Here is a 27,783-nt window from a genome sequence, read left to right on the forward strand (position 1 = left end):
ATTCATCCAACTTCTGAAGCGCTGGTTGTGCAACATGCAGTTGGGCATTGTGGTGAAGAAGAATTGGGTTCATTCTGTTGATCGATGCTGGCTGCAGGCCTTGCAGTTTGTGGTGCATCTCATCGATTTGCTGAGCATACTTCTCAGATGTAATGGTTTCCCCGGCATTCAGAAAGCGGTAGTGGATCAAACAGGCAGCAGACCACCAAACAGTGATCGTAACCTTTTCTTGGTGCAAATTTGGCTTTGGAGCTTCTTCTCAGTCCAACCACTGAGCTGGTCATCACCGGTTGCCAAATAAAATCCACTTTTCATCACACATCACAATTCATTTGAGAAAGGGTTTGCTGTTGTTGCATACAATAAGAGAAGATGACACTTCAAAACGATGATTTATTTGATTTTCAGTCAGCTCATGAGGCACCCACTTATCAAGCTTTTTCACCATGCCAATTTTCTTCAAATGCCGAACAAAAGTAGAATGGTTGACACCGAGTTCTTTGGCAACTTCTCATGTAGTTGTAAGAAAATAAAAAAAAAAAGAAAATCAACTTCAATGATCCTCTCAGTTGGTCGTTGTCAACTTCTGATGGCCGGCCACTGTATTCCTCATCTTCAAGGCTCTCGTCTTCTTTACAAAACTTCTTCGTTTTTTTTTTTACAAAACTTCTTGAACCACCACCGTACTATACATTTGTGAGCAGTTCCTGGGCCAAATGCATTGTTGATATTGCAAGTTATCTCTGCTGCTTACAACCCATTGTGACCTCGAATAAGAAAATCGCAACCCACTCCAGTGTTCTTGCCTGGAGAATCCCAGGGACGGTGGAGCCTGGTAGGCTGCCGTCTATGGGGTCGCACAGAATTGGACACGACTGAGGTGACTTAGCAGCAGTAGCAGTGGCTATATAACATCCAGCCTAAGACTAGCAGGGGGGTACTCTTTCTGCCCCCTTCTGATGCCTGTGTCAGAAGCTTTCTCTATCTCCTTTATACTTTAATAAAACTTTATCACACACACACACAAATAAAATCGCCCAAATTTGCTTTCTGCCATTTCCTTAGTCTAAGATAAATATAATATAAACAGCAAGTAATGTCATTATTAAAAAAAAGTGAGAAATGCACATTAAAATGATATATAATATAACCATATTTATTTAAGAATGTAGTCCAATATCAAACAGCAAAGTTCAACAATGCAAAACTTCAATTACTTTGGCATCAACCTAATCAATAAATACATAGTTTTTAAAAAAGGAAGAAATTATTACATGCATGACTGGGTCTTGCTGACCCACACGCTTTGATTCACACTGCATTTTCAGCCAAAATGTACTATTTGAACCATCGACCCTCCATGGAAGGGGAAGAAAAGCAACTATAGAGTTAGGTTGTTCTATAATACTGAAGCCTTAACTTCTTTTCTCAAAAAGTGAATTTAGGCAAATTATAGCAGGAATAACTGAAGGTTTCCTAGTTGAGGTTGTGGCATAGCACATTTATGACTGAAGCAGGCTTCCTTTTCACATCTTTGGCCTTTATCTGATATTGAATTCATCCCCTGGCTTGTACTGTCCAACTGGATCCCCAAGAGGTACCCCAGTGACAGAGCAATGTAGCCTGGGATTCAATGTAGCTGCAGATAAGTCACAGTTGAGAATGACACATATTCTACTACCCAGAGAAGAGACAGGAAGATGCTTCTAGAGTGCCTTGTGTGTAAAACAGCATGGTGGTGAGAGAACTCTCACAGCTTAATGGCTGCCTAGGGGGAAATTGCATAAATAACAATTGCCAGATCTGGGGTTGTGTTAGCCACAGTGGTCAGAAAATCAATAATATAACTTTGGTTGTTGACATCTTCTGGCCTGGATCTCTGTAGACTCCAAGAAAAACCAGGACTTAGAAAAGAACCGAGTTCTCTCTGCACAATGCCCGCCCCATATTTCTTCCTCTAATTCAAAGCTTCAGGCCCTGTGAGCTTTTGCCACTATTTTACACAATAATATAGGGTTCATGGCTCTAATCTATCAGTATCTTGCAGTTGTTTTGCTGGATAGAAATGTAAACTTTTTTTGAAGGTCACTATTGTTGTTCATTGTTCAGTCCAGTCAGCTCTTTGTATCAGATGGTCAAAGTATTGGAGCTTCAGCATCAGTCCTTCCAATGAATATTCGGGGCTGGTTTCCTTTAGGATTGACCGGTTTGATCTCCTTGCTTTCCAAGAAACTCTCAAGAGTCTTCACCAGCACCACAGCTCAAAAGCATCATATTTTCAGAGCTCAGCCTTCTTCATGGCCCAACTTTCACATTCATACTTTTTCACATTCAGACTATTGGGAAAACCATAGCTTTGACTATACAGATCTTTGTAGGCAAAGTAGGTTTGTCATAGCTTTTCTTCCCAGGAGCAAGCATCTTTTAATTTCATGGCTGCAGTCACCTTCCGCAGTGATATTGGAGCCCAAGAAAATAAAATCTGTCACTGTTTCCACTTTTTCCCATTTTATTGCCGTAAAGTGACGGGACAGGATGCCATGATCTTAACTTCTATTTGGATAAAATGCTAGCTTCTATTTGAAGGTGGCTATGGTAACAGCTATGGTAACAGTTGGAGCAGGAAATGGCAACCCACTCCATGTTTTTGCCTGGAAAGTCCTGTGGATGGAGGAGCCTGGTGGGCTGCTGTCCATGGGGTCGCACAGAGTCGGACACGACTGAAGCAATTTATCATGCATGGTAACAGTAATCTAGGGAGGCTGGGTAGTGGGGAATACAGGTGATTGGTTCAATCATCTGGATGGGGGTGGGGGTGTTAGAGTCTTTAGGCTCTGGGACAAAGAGGAGAATAAGTGTCAAACACACACAAAAAAACTGAAGGACTTATGGTTGAAGGAATTTAAGAGCTGGGATCATGAGGCTCAGAGGAAGGGTTTCAGATTCTAGTGAACCGCAGGTCTGGTTAGACCAATTACAGAGATTATCTTTCTGATCTCTACCAAACGTTACGGGGTGAGACAAGTAAAAGGAAGAAAATAACTAGCAAGTCTGCGAAACATCCCAGGCAGAGGAAGGACTTCAGTGCGTGCACTGGGGCTTTTCAGTTTCCAATTACAAAACCTCGGCACATCTCTTCTCGCCACCCACGCCACCAGCGGGCCTCACACCGAGGAGGAGCAATTCCCCCGTATCCCAATAGGAAGCTCGAGTGCGTGAAGGGCCAGCAGAGCCCCAGCCGTAGGAGCCGGGCCGCGGGAGTCGAGAGCGCGGTGGCGACGCCGGCAGAAGTGCTTGCGCCCCCGCCGTGCGTTGAGGCTTTACGGTAACTCCTCGGGGCTCGCTGCCCCGCCCTCGTGCGCAGGCGCGGAGCCGTTGCCCGCCGAGCGGTTGCCGGCTGAGCGGTTTCTAGAGCGGCTTTGCGGCGAGACCCGCCTGTGCAGGATCCGAAGCCGCTCGGGTGGCAGTCCCGGCGTTCGCCTCCTGAGGCGTCCTCGGTAAGTCGACGGGCCCTGCGGGAAGCCGCCTCCCCAGACCCGGGAAGGCACCCTCCCGGGTGCTGGGGCTGAAAGCGGGAGGGCTCTGGCGAGTTCCAGCCCGCCGGCCTCCCCCTGACCCCGCGGGGCGGGTGGGAGCGCGGACAGGCCCCCGGGAAACCGAGGCTCGACGTGGGGCCCGGGAGGAAGGCTGGAGCTGCGGCCCCGGGGTGGGTGGAAGGGGCGCCATCTCCGCCTCTTCCCGGCCCGGGCCTTGAGCCGGAGTTCCCCGGGGAAACTGAGGCCGGATGTCAGCGGGCGAGGAGGGGGCGCGGAGCACTGCTGCTGCGAGGCGGGCAGGTGCCCCGGACCGGGCAAGGAAGGGCACCCTGGGCTTTTCGTGCAAAGTTCACACCCAGCCGCCTCCTTTGCTCGCAGGACTCCCTGGGTCTCGGGAATTCGCCTGAGGCTGTAAAAACTGCCCCCGTCCAGCAGTGGAAACCGGACCTTGTCCCCAGCGGGGGACGTAAGGCCGGTGCGGTTCTCTTGGACCCGCCTGAAAGGACGCTTTCGTCTTCCTGACCCCTAGGATCCGTCGCCATGAACCCCATCGTCGTCGTGGTCCACGGTGGCGGAGCCAGCAACATCTCCAAGGAGCGGAAAGAGCGGGTGCGCCAGGGCATCCTCAAAGCCGCCACCGTGGGTTACAACATCCTCAAACAGGGAGGGAGCGCCGTTGACGCGGTGGAAGGAGCTGTAACAGTGCTGGAAGACGATCCCGAATTCAACGCAGGTAAATGTGCACTGCAGCAAGTGCCCAGAGCCACGCTGGGTTCAGCCTCCCCCCGCCAGATAAACAGAACCTTTCTAAAGTGTCGCTGGATCTCTTCAACATTATGGTAAAACCTAATATGCCCAAAAGGCTTAGTTTTTCTACCTGTTGACCAAGTTGCTTTGGGGCTTGCCTGGTTACTCAGGGGTAAGGAATCTGCCTGCCAATGCAGAAGACTCCATCCCTGGGTGGGGAAGATCCCCTGGAGAAGGAAATGGCAACCCTCTCCAGTACTCTCGCCTGGGAAATCCCAGGGACCCGGGAGCCTGGTGGGCTGCAGTCCATGGGGGTCGCAAGAGAGTCAGACAAGACTTAATGACTGAACAAGTTGCTTTAAAGAATTTTAAAACTCATTATTCACCCTTTCTTCTTTAATCTGCTTTCTGGAATTCACATACCAAGAGGATTTTTTATTACATCTTTTTATGGGGTAAGGGAGTAGACTGCTTACCCCACAAAACATGGCAACCTTGGAGCTTCAGGGTGTCATTTGAATGGAGGGAGTGAGGGCACAGAAAGACTGCAGGACAAGGCAGATCACTCCAGATTGGTAGGTGGTGGGTCTAATAAGCATGGGAACCTACACTAGAGGCTTGTCTTGCTGGATAAGTAGCCCTCTGTTCATGCCCACCAGAATCTGAAAAGTTTTATTTAGAGGCCTTATCTAGGTTCAGCCATGATACCATCCAGATAATCTCGATACCACATGTCAAGGCTATGTCTTTGGGCAGCTTCTGGTGCAGGAAGGCAAATGGAGGTCCCCTTCCAAGGAAAGAGGAAGGGGTAAGGTGCCTCCAATTGCCCCAGCACTCCACCCATCGTGACTGGCTCTTACAGTCCCACACGCTTTCTCTTCCGCAATATGCCCTGAGCAATTGTTTGGGTGGCTTATTTTGGCGGCTGTCTGCCTGCATTGGAGGCAGATGCCACAGCAAGAGTACAAGCACATACAAAAGAAAACACAGGATAAGACCGTTATCAGATCTCAGATACCTTTTTCCACCAAGAGTCTCATGATTCAAACCATTGTTCCTAAGTCTTCCAGGCTGGGGGCCAAACGCCAGTACAGTACTCAGAGCGTTCACTTGTGTCGTGTGGTTTAATAAAAGTGACAGGTAAACAGCTTAACAGGTATGAGCACACAGCATTCTGTTTGGATAATGGCAGAGCTGCCTCCTTGCAAGGCAGTAATAATGGCCAAGGCTATTCTGTTTTGGAGGAGAGCTTGTCTCACAGGAGACTTTTCAATGTGCAGGAAGGACAGGCTTTGTTGGCCATCATTCTGGGCTTGATGAGTGAAGCCCTGTGTGTGCCGTCGTGTCCTCCAGCCCAATGAAGGGCACAGAGATGGCAGCAGAATGATCGTTCCAGTGGGAAACAGAACATGCCCACCTGGCCTTGAGGAGAGGGAGGTCGGCAGCCTTAGAAACTCGATCTGGTTGTAAATACCACACGTGTTAGCCAGGGGAGGCAGTGCTGTCAGGCTTGAGGAGATGGACTGGGGGCAGGATACCCCAAACCAGAACCCTCCCCTTCTCCTTTCCCAGTGTCGCACCTTCCACTGCAGGTTTGATGCATCTCAACAAGCCTAGCTTGCGGCAGGACAGCGGGAGTGGAGATTGAGTGGTCCCTCCTCCCCCATCCGGGTAGAATGTTCAATTGCAAATCCCAGTAGTTGATCCCCTCGCCAGGTGTGACGGGGCTTGGTATCCTCAGAACCACACAGCACATCGATCCATGGTGAGAGGGCAGTGGCTGTTTCTCGAAGCACCTTTTTGGTATCAGGCGCTTCCTTGGGGGTCCCCAGTCTGGCATATGAGACAGCAGTTCTACTGGTTGATCATTCAGATGTGTTAAAACCTTGGACAGTACTTGTGTTGACCCAGCCACGGTGGTTTTATCTGTTAATAATTTACAGTACTGCCTTAATGTTCCATTTTCCCTTTCTCTCAGCCCTGCTGCTTGTGGGGATTATAGAGGACATAGAACCTCCATTCGGTGCCACGTTCTTTTGTCCAGTTTTGCATATCACAATCCACAACCTTTGAAATGTGACCTCAGTCAGTGTCTGTTGGATGAAGGTGCTCCTGCTGGGAGCACCTCTCTCATCTCCTAACAGTGGTACCTGGTTTGCATGGGGACAAGGGAGAGTGTGAGTGATGCCAGACGCGGAGTCCACACAAACCAGGGTATGTTAGAACCCTCTCTCAGAGGACGGAGGCCAGTATAATCCATTTGCCAGTCCCTTACCAGTTAGGAACTCTGGTGGGTGGCCTCAGACTCCTTTGGCAGTTGCCATGGGCGTTGTTGAGAACACACAGGACATGCCGTTACTGCATTAACCAAGTCACTGTGTTTGAAGGACGATCCGGCATCCGCAATATAGATGCCTCACATTCTTGCAGGCAAACCCAGATGACCCCTCCACACGTCCTGACCCCACAGAGGCCCACTTCTGTTGTTTCACATAAATGCATTCACAAAGAGTGATCCTTTTGTGTTTGGCTTCTTTCACTCAGATCAATCCTTTTTTAGAGTAATAATCGTCATAACTACTATGAGTGTCTACTGTGTAATAAATCGTAGTCTAGGAAACTTGCCTGATTAACTCATTTAATCTGCACTTCTGTCTTGTTATTAGGTGTAATTATTATGCTCATTTCTCAGATGAGAAAGCTAAGACACAAAGAGATTAAGTAACTTGCTAGAGATTAAGTAACTTGTCAGATTAAGTAACTTGCTATAGAGATTAAGTAACTTGTCAGATTAAGCAACTTGCTATAGAGATTAAGTAACTTGTCAGATTAAGCAACTTGCTAGAGATTAAGAAATTTGTCAGTGTCTTCTACTGACATGTGATGTCTCTTAGTCATGGACTAAGACCCCATGGACTATAACCTATCAGGCTACTCTGACCATGGGACTTTCCAGGCAAGAATGCTGGAGTGGGTTGCCATTTCCTTCTCCAGGGGATCAGAAAACCTAAAATCACAGGATTAAAATACTTCTTAGAATTGTACCACCCATCCACCTGACATCTGTCACAGAAAAGAATTTCAGGAAATCTAACCAGTTAGTCATCAGATACTTAGTAATGGTTCTACCCTGCCTTGCCTCTACCCTGCACTCTTTAACCCATAGAATGAGACATAACTGCATCCCGTGGCTGTTGAGCCAGAGTTTACTAGAGGCCCTTCCACCTCTTGCCAGCAGCAGCCCACGGGGGACTCATTAAGCTCTGTGCCTGTTAGCAGTCAGGACCCTATTGGCTGACAGTCCCCGCTTCTTCACAGGAGACCTTCGTTTGGAGCAAGGCATTCTGGTCTGCCACCCTCTAAACCAGCGGGGTACGCTGGCGAGCTAGGGACTAGGGAGCTGCAGCCGCTGGTTCTCGTTTCTCTGCTCTGACTCCAGAGCTTGCATTCTGAGTGGCTCCCTTCTCATTTCCCAGATGTCCACTCTGCGCATCGAAGAAAAAGAGAGCCGGCTGAAAAGAAGGAAATCAAAGACCTGGGGGTAAAGGTGGAACTTTTAACAGCATACTGTCCACCTTGGGCTCTGTTTTCTGTTTGCCTTTCCCAGCTATTTTCAGCAACCTCTGCTATAATCCTCTAGAGGAACTATTTGGGAACTGGATACAAAAAGCTGAGCCCTGGCAGTTACTGAGTTAGGTGGCAATAATTTGCATTCATAACAAAGCTTATCTGAATGTCTGTTAAAACACTGTTCACATTGTATTGATCTTTCAATATAGGTTTCATTTTATATTTGAAACTTGTTTCATAACACTTTGTTTATTAAAAAGTAGTTTATTTATTGGACACCAACAGTTTAAATTTGAATGCTAGAAATATTCTTTAGAGACTCAGATTGGCAACCAAACAGGGACTCTCTGCTTTCACTGGAATTGAGCAGTATTTACACAAAACTTTAAATAGTTAATTTATTTTCCCTGCAGTTTTCTCTACAGACTTTTCCCTACAGACTGTGTCTAGTTGCCAGGAGTTGGGGCTACTCTTCATCTCGGTGTGCAGGCTTCTCGTCTCCAGGACTTCTCTTGTTGTGGAGCACACGCATTAGGCGCAGGGGCTTCAGCAGTTGCAGCCCATGGTCTCAGAGGTTGTGGCCCATGGGCTTAGTTGCTCTGAAGCATGTGGGATCTTCCCAGACTAGGGATCGAACCGGTGTCCCTTTCATTGCAAGGCGGATTCTTAACCACTGGACCACCAGGGAAGTCCCACCTTATTCTTAGTTTTTTGAGATTTTTTTAATCATGTATGGATGTTGAATTTCATCCAGTCCTTTTTTCTGCATCTGTTGAGATGATCATATGGTTTTTGTTTTGTCTGTTGACATGGTGAAGATTGACTGATTGATTTTCAAATTTTGAACCAGATTTTCTTCTCTGGGATTAACACCACTTTGTTGTGATATATGTACATATATATGTATGTGTGTGTGTGTGTGTGTATATATAGTATATATATCACATTACATATATGTGATATATACATAAAATGCTGGGTTTGATTTGATGGTGTTTTCTTAAGATTTTGCGTCTATGTTCATGAGATACTGGTCTATAGTTTGATTTTCTTATAACATCTGTCTGGTTTTGAAATGAGAATGATGCTGGCTTCATATGATGAATTGAAAAGTGTTCCCTTCTCATCTGTTTTTCTCAAAGAATTTATATAAAGTTGGCATTATTTCTTTGTAATATTTTGTATATTGGTTTTTGGCAGATTGGTAAATTGATTTTTGTTTGTTTTGACGGAAAGTTTTTATCTAAGAAATCAAATTCTTTAATAGGCATGGCACTGTTGAGGTTATCTATTTCTTCTTTGAGTTTTGTCAGTTGTCTTTCAAGAAATGTTTATATTTTATATAAGTTGCTAAATTTGCAACATTTCTGTGTTATGCTTTTGATATCTGTATGGTCTGTAGAGAGGTTCCTTCTTTCATTCCTGATATTTGTAATTATGTCTTTTTTTTTTCTTTGTTAGTCTAGAGTTTATCAAGTTTATTGTTCTTTTCAAAGAACTAGCTTTTGTTTTGGGATGGATTTTGTGAATTTTTCTGTTGTTTTTTTCTTTTGCTCTTTTTCTGTCCTGAATTTCATTGATTTATCTTTGTTATTTCCTTTATTAATTCAGCTTACATTGGAAATAATTTACTTTTTCCAGGTAGATCATTCATTTGAGACTATTCTTTGCTGATATAAGCATTTAATGTTTTAAATTTTACCCTAGCACTGCTTTGATTTTTCTCCTTACCTGTTTTTATATGTTGTCTTGATTTTCATTCCACTCAAAATGTGTTCTAATTTTCCTTGTGACTTCCTCATTATATCATGAATTATTTAGAAATATAATAATTTCCAAATATTTGTGGATTTTCCAAATATCTGTTACTGATTTTTAGTTTAATTCTGTTGCAATCAGAGGATATGCTTTATGTGATTTGCATTCTTACTAAACTTCGTAAGGTTTGGTTTTTGGCTCTGAATGTATTCTACCGTGCCCATTTGCACTTAAAAAGAGTATACTCTGCTGTCGTTGTAGAGAACAGTAAGGTCAAGTTCATTGGTAATGTTGTTCACACCTTCTGTATCTTGATTGTTTATTTCTACTGATTACTGAGACAGGAGTATTGAAGTCTTTAATTGTAATGGTGGATTTGTCTTTTTCTCCTTTGAGTTCTATCAGTGTTTGCTTCACGTATTTTGAAACTTATCTGGTGTATAGATTGTTGTCGTCTCAATGAACTGACCCCCCCATATCATTGCTTAGTGTCCTTATTATTATTTAATGCTTCTTATTGTGAAGTATGCTTTGCCTGATGTTAGTATAGTTGCTCCAGTCTTCATTTGATTCATTCTGGCATGGTATATAATTTGTCCATTCTTTTACTTTTAAACTATTTGCATCTTTATATTTAAAGTAGATTTTTCATTGGCAGCGTGTAATTATGTCCTATCTTTTCATACGATTTGACAATCTCTGCTTTTTATCGGGGCTTCCTTGGTGAAGAATTCACCTGCAAAGCGGGAGACCTGGGTTCAATCCCTGGGTTGGGAAGATCCCCTGGAGGAAGGCATGGCAACCCACTCCAGTATTCTTACCTGGAGATTCCCCATGGACAGAGGAGCCTGGCAGGCTTTTAACAGAGATCTTCAGACCATTTCCATTTAATGTGATCACTGATATGGTTAGGCACAAATTTGTCATCTTGCTATTTGTCTTCTCTTTGTCCAATCTATTCGTTGTTCCCCTTTTCCTCTTTTTCTACTTTTTTCGGCCTTCTTTTGGAATAATTGAATGTTTATAATTCCATGTTACCTCCTTTGTTGGCCTAGTAACTAAACTTCTTTTTTAAAGGTTGTTTTAGAGTTTATAGTAGACATCTCTCACTTATCACAGTCTACCTTAAGTAATATCAAACTTCATGCATAATAGAAGAACTTTATGCAGCATACGCCTGTTTCTCCTTTCCTAGCCTTTGTGCTGCTGTTTTCATATGTTTTATAAGTGATAAGTTACCCAATGCATCGTTATTATTTTTACTTTAAACAGTTATATTATAAAGATACTACAAAAGTAAAGGGGAAAGGGATTTCTGCTTATCCACATGTTAGCTGTTTGCAGTGTTCTTCATTCTTTGGGGGAATCCTGATTGCTGTCTGTGGTCATTTTCCTTCTGCTTGAAAGACTTCCTTTAACATTTCTTGTGTTGCACAGCTGCTGTTGATGACTTTTTTTTTTTTTAGCTTTTGTATGTCTGTAAAAGTCTTTGTTTGGGGTTTTTTAAAGATACTTTTACTGTGTGTAGAATTCCAACTTGACACTTTTTTTTCTTTCAGAGCTTCGAAGATGTTGCTCCTCTGTCTTCTGGTTTCCATTGTTTCTGGCAACAAATAGGCCATCATTTTTGTTTTTCCTTCTATGCCTAATGTGTCTTTCTCTGGCTGCTTTTACCATTTTCTCTTCTCATTAGCACTAAGTTGTTTGATCAGGGTATGCCTGAGTGTAGTTTTCTTCATGTTTCTTTTCCTTGAAGGTTGTTGTGCTTTTCTGATCTGTGAATTTATAGTATTCACCAAACTTGAAAATTCATCATTTCCTTAAACGTTTTTTGTCCCTCTGTCTCACCTCTCCTTTGGGGATTCCAGTTACACGTGTACTGGACTGCTTGAAGCTGTCCCTGAGCTCAGTGATAAACTCTGTTCAAGTTTTTTTCAATCTTTTCCTGTGTCTTAAGTTCATTCGTCTTTTCTGTAGTGTCTAATTTGGTATTAATCCTATCTAGTGTATTTTTCATTTCCAGAAGTTCTCTTTGGGTCCTTTTCATATTTTCTTCCACATTCTGGTACATATAGAATAGTTACAGCAGCTGTTTTAACGTTCTTGTCTAATAATGCCATGATTTATGTCATTTCCGAGTCTGTTGCTATTGATTGATTTTGTTGTTGTTGTTGTTCCTCGTTATGGGTCTTAATTTCCTGTTTTCTTATTAGATACCAAAACACTTGGTAGGTGCTGGATATTTTTGTACTCCTTTAAATATTCTTGAGCTTTGTTCTTATCCCTCTGAGAAAACAGAGCCACATAGAGCTTAAGAATACACTCAGAGGTATTATCTAGGTAGAGAATGTTGGAGAAAAGCTGCTAGTGGTAAAGAAGACAGAGTAATGAGACCCGATGGTTTTAATAAGTTCAAGGAAACCTAATGTTGCAGTAAAATGTTGCCATGGAGAGGAGATGAAGCAGGAAAAGTAAGTCAGAGGCCAGATCAGGAAGGGCTTCATAACTTTTATTTTGTAGGTCACAGGGTACCGAGTCAGATTTGTGTTTTTAGAAATGTTCCTTTGACAGAGAAGTAGAGGATGAATTAAAGTAGGCCGCTTAGACCCATGGTCACCATGCGTGAGTGCATCTCCATCACATTGGCTAGGATGGTGTCCAGATCGGCAATGCCTGCTGCGAGCTCTACTGTCTGGAACACAGCATTCAGCCCGATGGCCAGAGGCCAAGTGACAAGACTATTGGGGGAGGAGATGACTCCTTCAACACCTTCTTCAGTGAGACAGGCGCTGGCAAGCATGTGCCCAGGGCAGTGTTTGTAGACCTGGAACCCACAGTCATTGATGAGGTTCGCCCTGGCACCTACCACCAGCTCTTCCACCCTGAGCAGCTCATCACAGGCAAAGAAGATGCTGCCAATAACTGCCCAAGGTCACTACACCATTGGCAAGGAGATGATTGACCTTGTCTTGGACCGAATTCGGAAACTGGCTGACCAGTGCACGGGTCTTCAGGGCTTCCTGGTTTTCCACAGCTTTGGTGGGGGAACTGGTCTGGGTTCACCTCCCTGCTGATGGAACGTCTCTCTGTCGATTATGGCAAGAAGTCCAAGCTGGAGTTCTCCATTTACCCAGCCCCCCAGGTTTCCACAGCTGTCGTTGAGCCCTACAACTCCATCCTCACCACCCACACCACCCTGGAGCACTCTGATTGTGCCTTCATGGTAGACAATGAGGCCATCTACGACATCTGTCGTAGAAACCTCGACATTGAGCGCCCAACCTACACAAATCTTAACCGCCTTATTAGCCAGATAGTGTCCTTCATCACGGCTTCCCTGAGGTTTGATGGAGCCCTGAATGTGGATCTGACAGAGTTCCAGACCAACCTGGTGCCCTATCCCCGCATCCACTTCCCTCTGGCCACATACGCCCCTGTCATCTCTGCTGAGAAAGCCTACCATGAACGGCTTTCTGTAGCAGAGATCACCAATGCTTGCTTTGAGCCAGCCAACCAGATGGTGAAATGTGACCCTCGCCATGGTAAATGCATGGCCTGCTGCCTGTTGTACCGTGGTGACGTGGTTCCCAAAGATGTCAATGCTGCCATTGCCACCATCAAGACCAAGCACAGCATCCAGTTTGTGGACTGGTGCCCCACGGGCTTCAAGGTTGGCATTAACTACCAGCCTCCCACTGTGGTACCTGGTGGGGACCTGGCCAAAGTCCAGCAGCTGTGTGCATGCTGAGTAACACCACAGCCATCACTGAGGCCTGGGCTCGCCCGGACCACAAGTTTGACCTGATGTATGCCAAGCGTGCCTTTGTCACTGGTACGTGGGTGAGGGCATGGAGGAAGGAGGGTTTTCTGAGGCCCGTGAGGACATGGCTGCCCTTGAGAAGGATTATGAGGAGGTTGGTGTGGATTCTGTTGAGGGAGAGGGAGAGGAAGAAGGAGAGAAGTACTAATTACCATTCCTTTGAGCCCTGCAGCATGTCATACTCAGCTTCAGCACTAGCTGACAGGCGTAAAAACTTTCTGACTAGATTGTCTTCGCTTTCAACTATGATCCTGTATTGATTTCCATGTGTGTCTGTAACACTTATGTCCTGTCTCAAAAGTAAAGATTTTAAGAAAGAAAATAAATAAATAAAGTAGGCAGCTTAGAGAGCAAGGTCTGAAGCCATGTCTAAATTCTTAACTCTTTCTTTTCGACTTCTCTTTGGTTTTAGGTTGCGGATCTGTCTTGAACGAAAATGGGGAGGTTGAAATGGATGCCAGTATCATGAATGGGAAAGACCTGTCTGCAGGGGCGGTGTCTGCAGTCCGCTGTATCGCAAATCCCATTAAACTTGCACGACTTGTTATGGACAAGGTATGCGGGACCAAACCACCCTTTCCTAAGGAACTGTCACTGCTGCATTTCAGCAACCAAAAGGGGTCTGACTGTTGGGGAACACTTGAGATCACTGTTCTTCTAAAGTTGTATGAAAAAACAAAAGCAGTGTTATTATTTAAATTTCTCAAGGAAACCAAGATTCTGACTCATGATCACTTGACCAGGTGTTACATGTTATCTTCCTGTATTTTCTTCAGCCTGTTCTCAACACATGGTAACATAACATATTCAAACTGAAGAGACCAGCTGTGGAAATAGCATGTATGGGAGAATTTCCCAGTGGTCCAATGGTTAGGACACTGCATTTCCACTGCCAGGAGCCGGGGTCAGTCCTTGGTCAGGGAACTAAGACCTCAGAAACTGTGCAGCATAGTAAATAAATAAATAGCATACATAAAATAAAAATGGATTAAAATTTAAGATCATATGTAAGTTGAATTCCTAATATTCCATCATTTGGTGGTTTTTGAAAATACAAAAACTCAGAGAGGTGGGCTTTTTTCAACATTCAGAAAATTATGCCAGTGGAATTTGCATTCTTGAGGCTTTTACCCAGAGAGAACAATTATTTCCACACAGTTGGAACTATTAAAAAGAGTTTAACTTTTTCAAGAAACTATTTTCCCGTTTCTTTCCGGTTCAAGACACCTCACTGCTTTCTGACTGACCAAGGTGCAGCAAAATTTGCAGCAGCCAATGGGATTCCAACAATTCCTGGACAACAGCTGGTAACAGAAAGAAACAAAAAACGCCTGGAAAAAGAAAAACTTGAAAAAGATGCTCAGAAAGCAGACTGTCAGAAGTAAGTGTCATCTGTGGCTGACATTTTGGGGAGTTATCCAGATGTGTAAGTTTGACACATGTCTGATTATCTACATTTCTTTAAAAAGTCCAATATCACAGGTAATTTCAGGTTTTGTATAGAATGAGCTGAAGAGCTGAAGTCACTCAATCGTGTCTGACTCTTTGCGACCCCATGGACTGTAGCCCCCCAGGCTCCTCGGTCCATGGGATTTTCCAGGCATGAATACTGGAGTGGGTTGCCAGAATAGTTCACACTAAATAATGGAAAAGCTGCTCTTTTGATTCTGAAATTTAACCTCATTTTTTACTCCTATGAATAGTTATTCATAGTCAGCTGAGAGTTCCTTTTCCAGCATGATTTGACAGATGAATGCTGGGTGTTGATGTATTAATTACGTGCAAGCTTCTTGATCAGTTTGTTGTCTTCAGTACACTGCACAGGTCCTCTGTGATCTAGACCACCCTGTGAACTTAGGCACCTTCCACGGGGCAGAGAAGTCAGCATAGCCCTGGAAAGTGAATTAATCATGTGTTCTGAATTATTGTTTTTCGTGTTACCCATTCAAAAGTGCCAAATAAAAGCCCCCCTGTTTAAAGCAAAACTTGAAAAATAAAATTTGAATGTGGCCCAGAATAAGGAATATAATGGAATATAATCTATTAATTCTACACACCCTTTTAGATTTGTAATGTTTAATCAGAGGTATACTTTAGAATCATCTTAAGAGCTTTTTCAAAATATACATGTCTGAGCTCCTTTCCTACAGGATCTGATTTAGTGGAGCTGAGGTGGAGAGGCCACGCAGGTCCATTAGAAAAAAAGTTTTCCAGGTGATTACGACATGTCCCCAGGTTAAGAATCTGCTTCACAAGATTGGCCATATGTTGGTAGCTGTTGATAATCTTTACCAAAGGTGCTGTTGTGTCTGTGGGGTTGCTTTATCAGTGGTTCATGTCCATTTTAGTAGATATTGCCACATTGTTTGCAAAATTTCTGCAACAACACCATCTCTACCAGCCTGTACTGTTCTTCCACATAAGCAAGAAGGGCTCCTGCCCTGGGCCCTGCACTTTAGAAGACCCTCATATCACAAATGGGTTTCCCCGATGGCTCAGTGGGTAAAGAAACCACCTACGGCCTACAACGCAGGAGACACAGGAGATGCAGGTTTGATCCCTGGGTTGGGAAGATCCCCGGAGGAGGAAAATGGCAGCCCACTCCAGTATTCTTGCCTGGAGAATCCCATGGGCAGAGAAGCCTGGCGGGCTGCAGTCCATGGATGGAGTTGCAAAGAGTCGGACACAATTAAGCAACTTAGCCCACAGGCAACAGCATAGTGCAAATACACAAAATAAAGTTGGTTTATTGCAGACCCGTGGGGCACCTGTCACTCAGCCATGGCACAGCGTTGCCCGCTGCCCTCAACATCCGCTCTTGTGACTGATATCATTCAGCCCCCAGGGAAGTGCTTCTTTGCATCTCTTGCTCTGTCTCTTGGAAGTAAAGGCCACCTGAGTCTAAAAGCTTGTGGATTATACCACTGCTGACATCAGAAATAGACTCCTGCTTTGGAGTGTGGGGGAAAAACTGAACAGCAGAAGGACTTAGGTAAGAAAAAAGGACAATGTGTTTCGAAACAAATTCTTATATAATGAAGTGTTGTTTCCCAGTAGTGCCAAGTGTCCTTTTTATTTCTGCATGGTTCAGTTTGCAATTCTGGAGTTATCCACGTATCTGCAAGATTTGCACTGAGGGCTGATTGCCGCTCCTCTCAGATTTATGAATATGTAGGTCTAGACTCGCACTGTCCAATAGAAAAAATGAGAGCCATATATGTAATTTAACCTTTTCTAATAGCCACATTAAAAAAGAAAAAAAAATGAGTGAAATTAATCATATTTATGGTTAACTCATTATACCCCAAATATCATCATTTCAACATGTAATCCAAACCAATATTGTAAAGCAATTATCCTTCAATTAAAGATAAATGAGTTTTTTAAAAAACATATAATCAACATAAGAAATTATTTCCGAGATATTTTACATGCTTGTGTGCTAAATCTTTCAAACCTGCCGTGCATTCTGCACTGATGCGGGGACCGCCCACATCTCTGGTGCTCAGCAGCCAGCGGTGCTGTATTGGGCAGTGTAGGTCTAGACAGAACCCGCACAAGGAACCAACTCTTCAGGCTGGCAGCTAAATGGATGCTATTAGAACTATGAATGGTTTTATTCTTATAAACATACTTAAGATTGAGGGACTTCCTTGGTGGTCCAGTGGTTAAGACTCTGTGCTCCCAATGCAGGGGGCCCAGGTATGATCCCTGGTCATGGAACTAGATCCCACACACAGCAAATAAGACCTAGGGCAGCCCCCCGCCCCAAAAAAGTAATACTTAAGGTTGAATTAAATTTTTTTTAATGTTGAAATATTCGACTTTTAGGTAATTTTTATTTAAAATGGTTCTATTCATTAATTATAATAACTGTTTAGATCTTAATAATTTTGTGAATTTTAGAAAAAACTAACACTTGAAATTATATCTACAAATTACTTTTATTCTCTTTTTTTGGATTTGCCCTTAATTTTGATGAAAATATACGCTGATGTTGTACACTATCAGTATAGTTACATTTCACTTTCTAATTCCTAGATTATTGAAAATGTGTACAAATCACGATTTTGATAGAAAAAGAATACTAAAGTGGAACTCACAAAAGAAAACTGAAAGGAAAAAAGGAGTAAAAAAAATCTTCAAAGAAATGGTCTGCTTTAAAAGTAAGCAGTCTTCTTCTAGGATGACCCACATAAAATTCACAAAGAGAACATTACAGATTCTTTGTTCAATGAAGATTTAATTATGTATCAAAACAATGAAAATTAGAAATATTCTTGCCAAATCCACAACTTGAACAGTTCAGATAAATCCTGACAGCTTCATGTTCTTTACTAAAGGAAGATTTAATTGCTAATCACAAAGAATCATACAGCAGAAAAGGACATGTGCAGTTATTGGAATTGGAGGGGAAAGGCTGAATAAACAGCAGACAGTTGATAACCAGAAAAGGCAAAGGTAAAAAACATAGATGTAAAAAAAAAAAAAAACATAGATGTAGTGTTCTTGAAAGAATAATATAATATCTGGGACTTCCCTGGTGGTCCAGTGGTTAAGACTTCGCCTTCCAATGCAGCCAAAAAGTCAAAGCATAAAACAGAAGCAGTGTCATAATAAATTCAATAAAGACTTTAAAAACAGTACACATCAGGAAAAATCTTTAGAAAACTAATAATATTTGGCCAAGTATAACAGTGCTTTTATGACCTCATCACATAGTGTTTATAAAAAAAACAGCAGGGGGGCTTCCCTGGTGGCTCAGTGGTGATGAATCCGCCTGCCCATGCAGCAGACATGAGTTCGATCCCTGATCTGGGACGGTCCCACATACCATGGAACAACTTAGCCCGTGCACCACAGCTGTTGAGCCAGTACTCTAGAACCTGGGAGCCACAGCTATTCAACCCATGTGCCACAGCTGCTGAAGCCGCATGCCCTGAAGCCCATGCTCCACAACAAGAGAAGTCACCGCAATGAGAAGCCCTTTCACCACAAGAAAGAGATGCTCCCCCCAATCCACAACTGGAGAAAAGCCCGTGCAGCAACACAGACCCAGCACAGCTAAAAATAAGTAAATTTAAAAATAAAAATTTTTTTAATGGGACATCTCCAGTAAACATTATTTCAAAATTTGATAAAATGCCAAATGTAATTAGGGGGAAAAAACTTAAGATGAATATCTAGGAGAGAGAAATCAGATAGGTTCGTTTAATGGGTAATAAAGAGAGAGATGAAATCATATATGAAGTTTAAAAAAACTCACTTCCACTAGAATGTACCATGATCAGAAGATATGTTGAAAAAACAAGGCAAGCCTGTAATAATGAAGCTAACATGGTGGGTACATAAAAGGTGTGTAAGCACAAAGTTGGGCCAAGAGTCCAGAAGTATTCTGTGTGACATGTCCAGCTCACAGTGAATTTCCTTCTAAGAGACGAGCCCTCAACTGCTCCAATACTGAAAGTGATGTGGGACAGCAGAGGGTCCACTGCGAGATATTCTAGATGTGGCCAAAGCTGGAAAGTCTGGATTAGACTCACATCTGACCTTACAACAGACTTTTATACCAACTAAATGCTGTCAACAAAGGTCCGTCTGGTCAAGGCTGTGGTTTTCCCAGTGGTCATGTATGGATGTGAGAGTTGGACTGTGAAGAAAGCTGAGCGCTGAAGAATTGATGCTTTCGAACTGTGGTGTTGGAGAAGACTCTTGAGAGTCCCTTGGACTGCAAGGAGATCCAACCAGTCCTTCCTAAAGGAAATCAGTCCTGGGTGTTCATTGGTAGGACTGATGCTGAAGCTGAAACTCCAATACTTTGGCCACCTGATGTGAAGAGCTGACTCATTGGAAAAGACCCTGCTGCTGGGAAAGATTGAGGGCAGGAGGAGAAGGGGACGACAGAGGATGAGATGGTTGGATGGCATCACCGACTCAATGGACATGGGTTTGGGTGGACTCTGGGAGTTGGTGATAGAGAGGGAGGCCTGGCGTGCTGTGATTCATGGGGTCACAAAGAGTCCGACACGACTGAGTGACTGAACTGAACTGAAATGCTGTGAAAGTAATCAAACTAAGTAAGAAGAGTTCAGCAAAAATTACAGAAGTTCCTTAGAGAACAAATCATGGACTTTGACAGAATATGAAATGAATTTTGAATTTTCATGATCTACAGTTATTTAGTCTGAACTGTTCCTCTCTATTGATAAGCTTAACAGAAGCTTTAAAAAAATCTGTTTGGCTTTTACACTTATTAAAGGATTAGAAATCTTTTTTAAAGTTTAGAGAAACAAAGCTAAAAGTGCATGTGAGATATGCAAGAAAAGTGAAATCCTCATAAAATATAAGGAAATTGAAATAAGGGAAAATGTTTGCCTAACTTCAAGGAGAAGATGCATGTATAAATGATCCTGAAACCAGTTTCTATGGAGACTGTTATTCTGTTGTAAATTGAAGTGTAAGTATCATTTGAAGAGAGAGCTGAAGAAAATTAAGCAACGTATTATGATTTTCAATTTTCTTTACACCACCATTGAAATTTGAAAGAAGAATTTAAGATTGCATGGATCGAGACACTGCTTAAGAGATGACAGAAGTGACTGTAATAAAGTGATTATGATTTAAATGTTCAAATTAAAATATTTAGTGAAATCTCCTTGTTAACAGCTTATTCGCAGCCTCATATAGCATTTGAGTGCAGTAATGTAAAAATCAGGATTCATTTCCAAAGCTAAGTATTGCTTTAAGAGTTTTGTATATAATTCCAGTGCTACTGCCTCAGCAGAGTGAAGCTTCTCCAAGTTAAAATTAATTAAAAACTTGTTAAAGAAGTTTAATTATTAATACATTGAGTCAAGAGAAGTTGTGTTATTTGGCGCTTTGTCAACAGAATACATGTTACATGAAAACGTTGATCGTAAGAACATGGTCCATGCCCCCTGGGATGAAAGCAAGGAAAATCAGTTTTATGGAATAAATGCATTATAATTTATGATTGTGTATGTGCCTTTTGGGTTTTTTTCCCCCGCTCATCCAGACATCACAACTGATCAACAGAGGATGTGCATGATAGTAATTAAATTGACATCATTAGTAGTTGTCAGCTTTCAGTCAAATGAAAACCGTAGCTTTACAATATTTCTCAATATACATTTATCATGGTAAGAGGATAGAACATACTTATTATTTCTAAGTATTAAACATGTGTGGGCCTCCATTTGCCTTTGCATTTTTGCCTTGGCCGCCCCCTCCGGGTTGGGGGGCTGCCACCAGCCGTGACAGGTCCAGCCTCCTTCCCACCCTCTCCTGAAGCGCCCTACACAATCCGCTGCCTCTACGCCTCCCAAGCGGTCTGTTTCCTCTCTGGCCTTCCTCAGTCCACCCATAGCAGCCAGAGCTAAGTTCTCCTAAGATGACTTCTCCAGAGGAATAGCAGACACTCTTGAGCGCATAGATCGTCTCCAGAGCAATGGGTGAGTTTTCACAGGGTGGACAGTGTGGTCAGCGCCCAGAGCCAGACATCACCTGCAGCCCAGCGTCCCCCCTCCATCACTGCCCCCTCGGCTCCCAACTCCGTGGGCTCCTGGTGCTGGTTTCTGAGCTTCATCTGAGGGAGGTCGTGTGGTTTGGTCTTCGGTTGGGCGCCTTCTCTCCTTAAGTTCCCGAGACCCGTCCCTCTGTCGTGTGCAGCGGGGTCCACCCTCGCTGTGGCAAAGTGTGCTGTCTCCTGCCTGTGTCACAAGTTGTTTACTTGGACGGCGCTTGTGTTATTTGCAATTTGCCGATATTACAGGTGGTGCTGCTGTGGACCTTCTGTCTGCTTGCTTGGTGAGCTTACTTCACGTTTCTGTTGGATAGAAATGTAGGGATAGAATGGCTGAGTCAGGGACTTCCCTGGCAGTCCAGTGGTTAAGACTCGGTGCTTACACTGCAGGGGTTGTGGGTTCAATCCCTGGTTGGGGAATTAAGATCCCATATGCCGTGAGGCGCAGTCAAAAAACGGGAAAAAAGGAGGGGCTTGGTCTCCTTTCCTCCCAAAGTGCCATATCAGTCCATGTCCTTGGTGGCGGTAATTGAGATTCCCAGTCCCTGCACTCTGTGCCCAGACTTGATGCCACATCTCTTTTCATTTTAGCCATGCCAGCGAATAGGTTGGGCTTCCTTCATAGCTCAGTTGGTAAAGAATCTGCCTGCAATGCAGGAGACCCTGGTTCGGTTCCTGAGTCGGGAAGATCCGCCGGAGAAGGGATAGGCTACCCACTCCAGTATTCTTGGGCTTCCCCTGTGGCTCAGCTGGTAAAGAATCCTCCTGCAATGTGGGAGACCTGGGTTCAACCCCTGGGTTGGGAAGATCCCCCGGAGAAGGGAAAGGCTACCCACTCCAGTATCCTGGCCTGGAGAATTCCATGGACTGTATAGTCCATGGGGTTGCAAAGAGTCGGGCACAACTGAGCCACTTTCAGTGGAAAACTTAATGGGTGCAGTGGTAAGAACAGTTATTTTTAAAACTTAACTCGTATCATGACACCTCTCAGCTCAAACTCTCCAGCGTCTTCTCACCTCGCTCAAACTGAAAGCCCTTCCTGTGGCCTGTAAACAGGATGACCATGTGATTCAGTGTTCTAACTGGAACTTAGTTTTGAGAGTGAAAGGGAGGGGCAGTATTAATGAAGCCAGGGCAGCGGCATAAACAGGACGGACCTGGGAAACCAGGATGTACCGTCACCCCGTTTGTCAGAGCCTCATGGTCTGCCTGCTGGCTGCCCCTCTGACCCTGCCGCCCTCTCCCTCACTGTGTTCTCTCCAGCCACAGTGGCCTCCTTGAATCCCCATGAACCAGGAAAGCATGTCCTGCTTTAGGAACGTTCTTCACCAGCAATCAGCATGACTTGTCCTCACTTCTTGAGAGAGGCCTTTATAAAACCACCTCTCCACCATCACATGCCCCATGTGCTGCTATAGGCTATAGTTTATTTCTGTTGAGTAAAACCTGACGTATTTCATTGCTATGTCACCCTGTGCCCTGAATGCAAACTTTCTGGGAGAAGGGACTTTGTCCACTTAGTTTTCTGCTGTGTCCCAGCACTTAGAAGGTTGCCTCCAATATCGTTCACTATAGAATCAGGGTGGTGGGTATGTGGCTGTTAGTGTATAATTTCCTTCAACTTTTTTACTTCAAGGTTTATAATAAAACGTTAGAGTATATGGCTAATTCATGTTGATGTATGGCAGAAACCAACACAATATTGTAATGCAATTATCCTCCATTTTCATAAATTTAAATTAAAAAAAAAGAAATGTTAGAGTAAAAACAGCTTATTTCATCTTCATAGCAAACCCCATGACAGGCAGAGTGAGGTGTGTGGACAGTTATCATCAGTATCACCTGGGCGGCTGTCCCATCTCACACCTGCGAACTCAGGGCCTCTGGACTGGGATGGGGAGCTGAGGATCCAAGGGATGCTGGCACACCCAAAAGTTTAAGTAGTGCTCAATTATTTGTATCCCCTTTTTATAGATGGGGAAAATGAGACTCAGTCACCCGGCTAGAAGGTGATGGTGCCAGGACTGCACGGACGACCTTTAAAGTTGAGGTCTAAAGGTGCATCCAGCAGTCTGACTGATGTGTGGAATGTAAACCAAACAGGCTTTCTTCACTGTCTCCGTGAGTGGGGAATGCTAGAATCAAAGCATATCCCATGTGCCATTAACATAGAAGTGTATTAAGCCACATTGTCACCTTTGGGAGTGTCTCATGTTCCAGCCTGTCACTCTTTCTGTTTTTTGGCAGAAACTTGGGGACCGTGGGTGCTGTTGCCGTGGACTGCCAAGGAAATGTGGCTTACGCAACCTCAACAGGGGGCATCGTCAACAAGATGCTGGGCCGCGTCGGGGACACGCCGTGTATAGGTGAGCTGGACAGGTGACCCCCACCCCTGCCCGCCGCTGTCGTCTCATCCTCATTCTCTGGTCTCCGCCCCCCGCCTGATTTCTTTCTTCCTCTTCCTGAGGCAGCTGTAGAATTTCTGGGGGTGGCCTGAGTTGGGGACAGTTGTCCAGGGACAGCGTGGAGAAGGTGGCTTGTCCAGCAGGTACCTGATTCCTAGATGCTGTGTTTTGGGAATGACTTGGGAGGGAGGTGGAGACGGGGTGCTGAAGTCACCCCAGCACCCCCGATGCCTGTTTCTTCTCTGTAACCCATTTCACAATCTGCAGACTAATTATGCCCAAAGGGTTAAGTACGTAAAACCTCTTCGCAGGCACGGGCTCAAATGAGCAAACTAAGAAAGCTGACAATTTAAGTCCACAGTTATTAGACTGGAGTGGCGTGAGAGCAGCACAGCACCACTAGATATTACAGGGACTTCCCTGGTGGTCCAGTGGTTAAGACTACGCACTCTCCGGGGGGGGGGGGGCAGAGGCTTGATCCCTGGTCAGGGAAGATTGTGTATGCTGCACAGACAAAAAAAAAAGATATTACACATCAAAGTGTTCTTTGCATTAACCCTGGAGCACATTATCTAATTCCCAGGAGTGTGTGTGTTTGGGAGAGGGTGTGTATATGTTTCATCCTGTGAGGGCTATGTAGATATGCCCGAGGGCAAAGGAGGAGCTGCCCTGGTGTAGCTGCTCCAGGAAAGGTCAGACCTGCCTCCCTGAGGCTCCCCCCACCCCCGTCCCCTGATCTCAGGGTGTTCGCACGGTGGTCACTAGCGCACCTTGGCATGACACCCCGGCACTCTTGGGATTTAATTTTCATGTAGCGTTAGACCTGTAATATGTGTTTGACTTTGCTGACTGTTGCTGCGCAGTTAGAACTGATCCCTTTCCTTGAGCAGGATCTGGAGGTTATGCTGACAATAACATCGGCGCCGTCTCCACGACGGGGCATGGTGAGAGCATCCTGAAGGTGAATCTGGCCAGACTCGCGCTCTTCCATGTTGAACAGGGTACGTGGACCCGGGAGGCTGCTTATAAATAGATGGAGAGGGATGGGAAACCCTGGCTTTGCTTTGAGGTTGAGTCCCCTTCTATTAGGGTGCAGAAAGAAAATTTGGAATACCATTCACCTTCTGCCTCCAGGGGGCAGAAGAGAGACTCTGAGCCTGGGTTCATCCCAGTGGAGCGGAGGGGCCTTGTAGAGAGAGTTAAGAGTCCTTGTTTGAGACATTCAAGTAGAAATCACTTACCAATAATCTTTGTTAACATGCTTTGTTTTTTTCATACTGTAAATAATTTCCCCATCAGATTCCTTTCAATAACTTGTGCTGTTCTCAACCTCTCGTTGTTTTTCAGGAAAATCACTAGAAGAAGCTGCCGACGCTTCGTTGGGTCACATGAAGTCAAAGGTCAAAGGCGTAGGTGGTATCATCATGGTCAACAAAGCAGGAGAGTGGGCGGTGAAATGGACCTCCACGTCCATGCCCTGGGCGGCCGCCAAGGACGGCAAGCTGCACTCGGGCATTGACGTCGGCGACACGAGCATCATTGACCTGTCCTAAGCCCCCGGAAGCTGTATTCTAGAAGCTAGCTTGCAGGTGACGCAGTCTCCTGGTGGGAGACTTAGCTTCATCAATTAGATCTAGAAATGGAAAAGTTCTGCAGTCTGTCACTCCTTTTGTCGCTTTGATGAGTGTCTGGTTGGGGGCGGATTCCAAAGTGTATGAGAAAAGCCACGTTAAGATCAAAATAAGACCAGTGAGGATGACAAACTCCACAGAGCCTTCCTCATGAATAATCCCCGTTGTCTGAGGTTTAGAAAGAAGAAACAGCAAGATCTTAATGGTACAGAAAGGGCCTCGGTGCAGGGAATGGCTTTTGGAGTTGGGGGACCTGCAGCAGTGACAGGCTGGAGGTTCAGGGGTGTGGGGGTTCGGAGGAGAGGGCTCTGGGGCAGGACCCAGTGCAGGGTGAGGCAGGCAGGAAGGAGCCGGTGGAAGCGGTGAAGGGGGGAGAGGGCAGCAGTTAACGGAACGTTGAATGTTGCAGAGCTTATTCGGAGTCAGAAGATCATTAGGTAAAAGAAACAGAAAAACTGATTTTGTTAAGAAAGTGCAGACTTCTCTGACTTACCAATACAGACGTGTTTCCAAACGCTGTAAAAGGACCCTCTGTTGACCCCTGTCTCTGAGCTGCAGCTGAAGGGTTGTCATGGGCACCCTGGAGCCCCTCCCAAGATTAAGAGCTTTCTCGGGCTCACTCCTGAGCCTGCTCACCTTGTTTTTCCCCCCAGCCAGCTTCCACCTCCCAGACCCCCAGTTCCTCACAGTGAACTGTGGGGCTTGTGACCTCTCTGCCTCTCCTACGACAGGAAGGGCCAATCAGTGTCCAGGTGACCCCGACTTAACAGCGTCCGTGACTGTCCAATGCTGTGGGTTTCCCCAGCTGAACTGGGTGTCCACTGTGGTCAGCATGGTAAAGATCCTCATTTCTTTGGTGGAGAGTATACCTATTAGCCTCTTTACACTGGAGACAGTATTTTTGCTATGACATATCTGCTCATTTTTTTATAACCTGTCAGAGCTTACTTTCTCTCTGGAAAGAAATTGCTTCACTTTAAATTCCATGTGCCACTAATAAAATGTGTTTTGAAAGAATAACAGTGTGGTCAGGAGTCACTGTGGACGAAGACCAGAATGTACATGGCCTTGCTTGGTCTGTCAGTTCAGGCCGGTGAGCTTGTTAGAGAGACCTTTCAGCCTAAGGGTGGTGTCTGGATGTGATAAGACCACCTGCCTCGAGGAGACTGAGAGTTTCCAGAAGAATGGCGTTTTGGGGGGGTGGGTTAAGCAAGAGGCCCAGTCTCCACTGCAGGAATCAGCGGGGCTCACGGATCCATCTTCTCACCAGTTGCCGACCTTCAAGCCAGACAGTCTCACAGTCCAGACCCGTGTCCCCTGACCTTCCCTGCACCCGTGTCCTCTGCTTTGAGCCCAAGAGAGAGAGAGAGATGGAGGCAGGCCGGGTTTGAATCTTGCTTCTCCCCACGACCTGGGTGACCCTGGCCAGGATAACTTCTGAGAATGTGGTCATCCATAAAGTAGGTCACTATGGCAACCAAATGAAAATGGAGGACAGCTGCTCAGTGTTTTATCTCCAGAGCCTCGGACAAACACCGTGTGGCCAGGCCCCAGAGGGAGTCCATGTGGTTGTGTCCTTTAAGCCAGATGCAACCACTGCCCTTTAGAGATGGCACTCTGTCAGCACGTGTGTTCATTCACTGGGGCTGCCAGCACCAACACACCGCGGGCGACGGCTCACACGCCGCATTCCGGAGGCGGGAAGGCCCAGGTCCAGGCATCAGCAGGGTGGCTTCTCCCAAAGCCCTGGCCTTGGCCTTAGCTCCTCCTCATCTAAGGACACCAGTCAGATGGGGTCAGGGCCACCTAACAGCCTGCTTTTCACCTCTTCACAGGCCCTGTCTCCAAAACCCTGAGGGGCAGGGCTTCAGCACAAGGATTCTGAGGGTCCCAGTTCAGCCCCCAACAGGAAGCAGAGCAGGACCACTCAGGAGTTGGGAAGGGAGAGACGTCTGCAGAAGTAGCCATCACTGAGCAGAGAAGGAAGGAGCAGGGAGCGAGGCCTGGTTTCACACGTCTCGTTTCTGTTCACAAGGGAAGCAGCTCAGCTCTGGCCGCCCAGCGAGGGAAGGGTCCCCCAGCTCTTCTGTGGCGGCCAAGGTGTGTGTTGTTGCCCTGAGACCTCGCTTCTGTGAACAGTCACTGGACTAGTCCAGAATCTCGTACACAGAGACCGGGGTGGGGGGAGGTCCCTCCTGCCCCACAGGCTACCCAGCGGCAGCTCCCCAACTGTCCCAACAAATGCGGGGTCAAGGCCGTGACCGAGGGGAACGCCGGCCCCGGATCCCTTCTCTGCCACAAGAGGGCAGCAAACCACACGGTCCGCAGACTTCAGCTCTAAAGGAGGATAACTCACCTCCACTCTTTGCAAAACAATGTACTCAGAAATTTTGGAGCCGAAAGAGGTTTTCCTGTTCCTGACTTTCATCTAAATACTACGATTTGTTTTAGAGCACAGTTGTGGGGGGGCGGGGGGAATGATAGCAAATGCCCCACAGAATCAAACCAACCACAAAATCAAAATCAACCACATCTCTTTCTTTTAAATCACTGAAGCCAGCTCTGCACCGACTGCCGCAGCCCAGGGTGAGCTCGGCCAGGCAGCCCCTTCCAGCCAGGAAGAGGCTCACACCGCATTTGGCCCAAACGAGGTTTTGTGGGGACCCAGAGCCCAGTGGGGGCGGGTGTCTGCCGGTGCAGCTCAACCCACCTGCTGATCAGGACAAACAGTCCCAGGAAGGAAGGGCCATAGCCTTGTTGCTGTTGGACAATA

The 27,783-nt window shown here is 45.3% G+C and overlaps 1 protein-coding gene, 1 long non-coding RNA gene and 1 pseudogene across 2 annotated transcripts; all 3 read left to right on the plus strand.

Moving 5' to 3' along the window:
• Positions 1-3,253: 3,253 nt before the first annotated feature.
• On the plus strand, positions 3,254-26,030 carry ASRGL1 (asparaginase and isoaspartyl peptidase 1). Its single transcript, XM_043452039.1, has 7 exons — positions 3,254-3,497; positions 4,066-4,269; positions 13,844-13,986; positions 14,655-14,812; positions 23,222-23,340; positions 24,270-24,380; positions 24,727-26,030. The coding sequence occupies exons 2-7, from the start codon at positions 4,077-4,079 to the stop codon at positions 24,930-24,932; spliced, it is 930 nt and encodes a 309-aa protein (XP_043307974.1). The 5' UTR covers positions 3,254-3,497; positions 4,066-4,076; the 3' UTR covers positions 24,933-26,030.
• LOC122431015 lies at positions 12,230-13,579 on the plus strand (annotated as a pseudogene).
• On the plus strand, positions 14,820-17,946 carry LOC122431017. The gene is made up of 2 exons (XR_006266422.1): positions 14,820-16,423; positions 17,473-17,946. It is a non-coding gene; the product is annotated as an uncharacterized LOC122431017 (long non-coding RNA).
• Positions 26,031-27,783: the final 1,753 nt, after the last annotated feature.

This window comes from Cervus canadensis, chromosome 29 (assembly GCF_019320065.1).
Source record: "Cervus canadensis isolate Bull #8, Minnesota chromosome 29, ASM1932006v1, whole genome shotgun sequence".
NCBI lineage: Eukaryota > Metazoa > Chordata > Mammalia > Artiodactyla > Cervidae > Cervus > Cervus canadensis.

Coding starts and splice junctions, on each gene's coding strand:
- ASRGL1 (XM_043452039.1), top strand. CDS start 4,077: ATGAACCCCATCGTCGTCGTGGTCCACGGTGGCGGAGCCAGCAACATC. Junction 4,270..13,843: donor CGATCCCGAATTCAACGCAG/GTAAATGTGCAC, acceptor CTTTGGTTTTAG/GTTGCGGATCTGTCTTGAAC. Junction 24,381..24,726: donor GCTCTTCCATGTTGAACAGG/GTACGTGGACCC, acceptor GTTGTTTTTCAG/GAAAATCACTAGAAGAAGCT.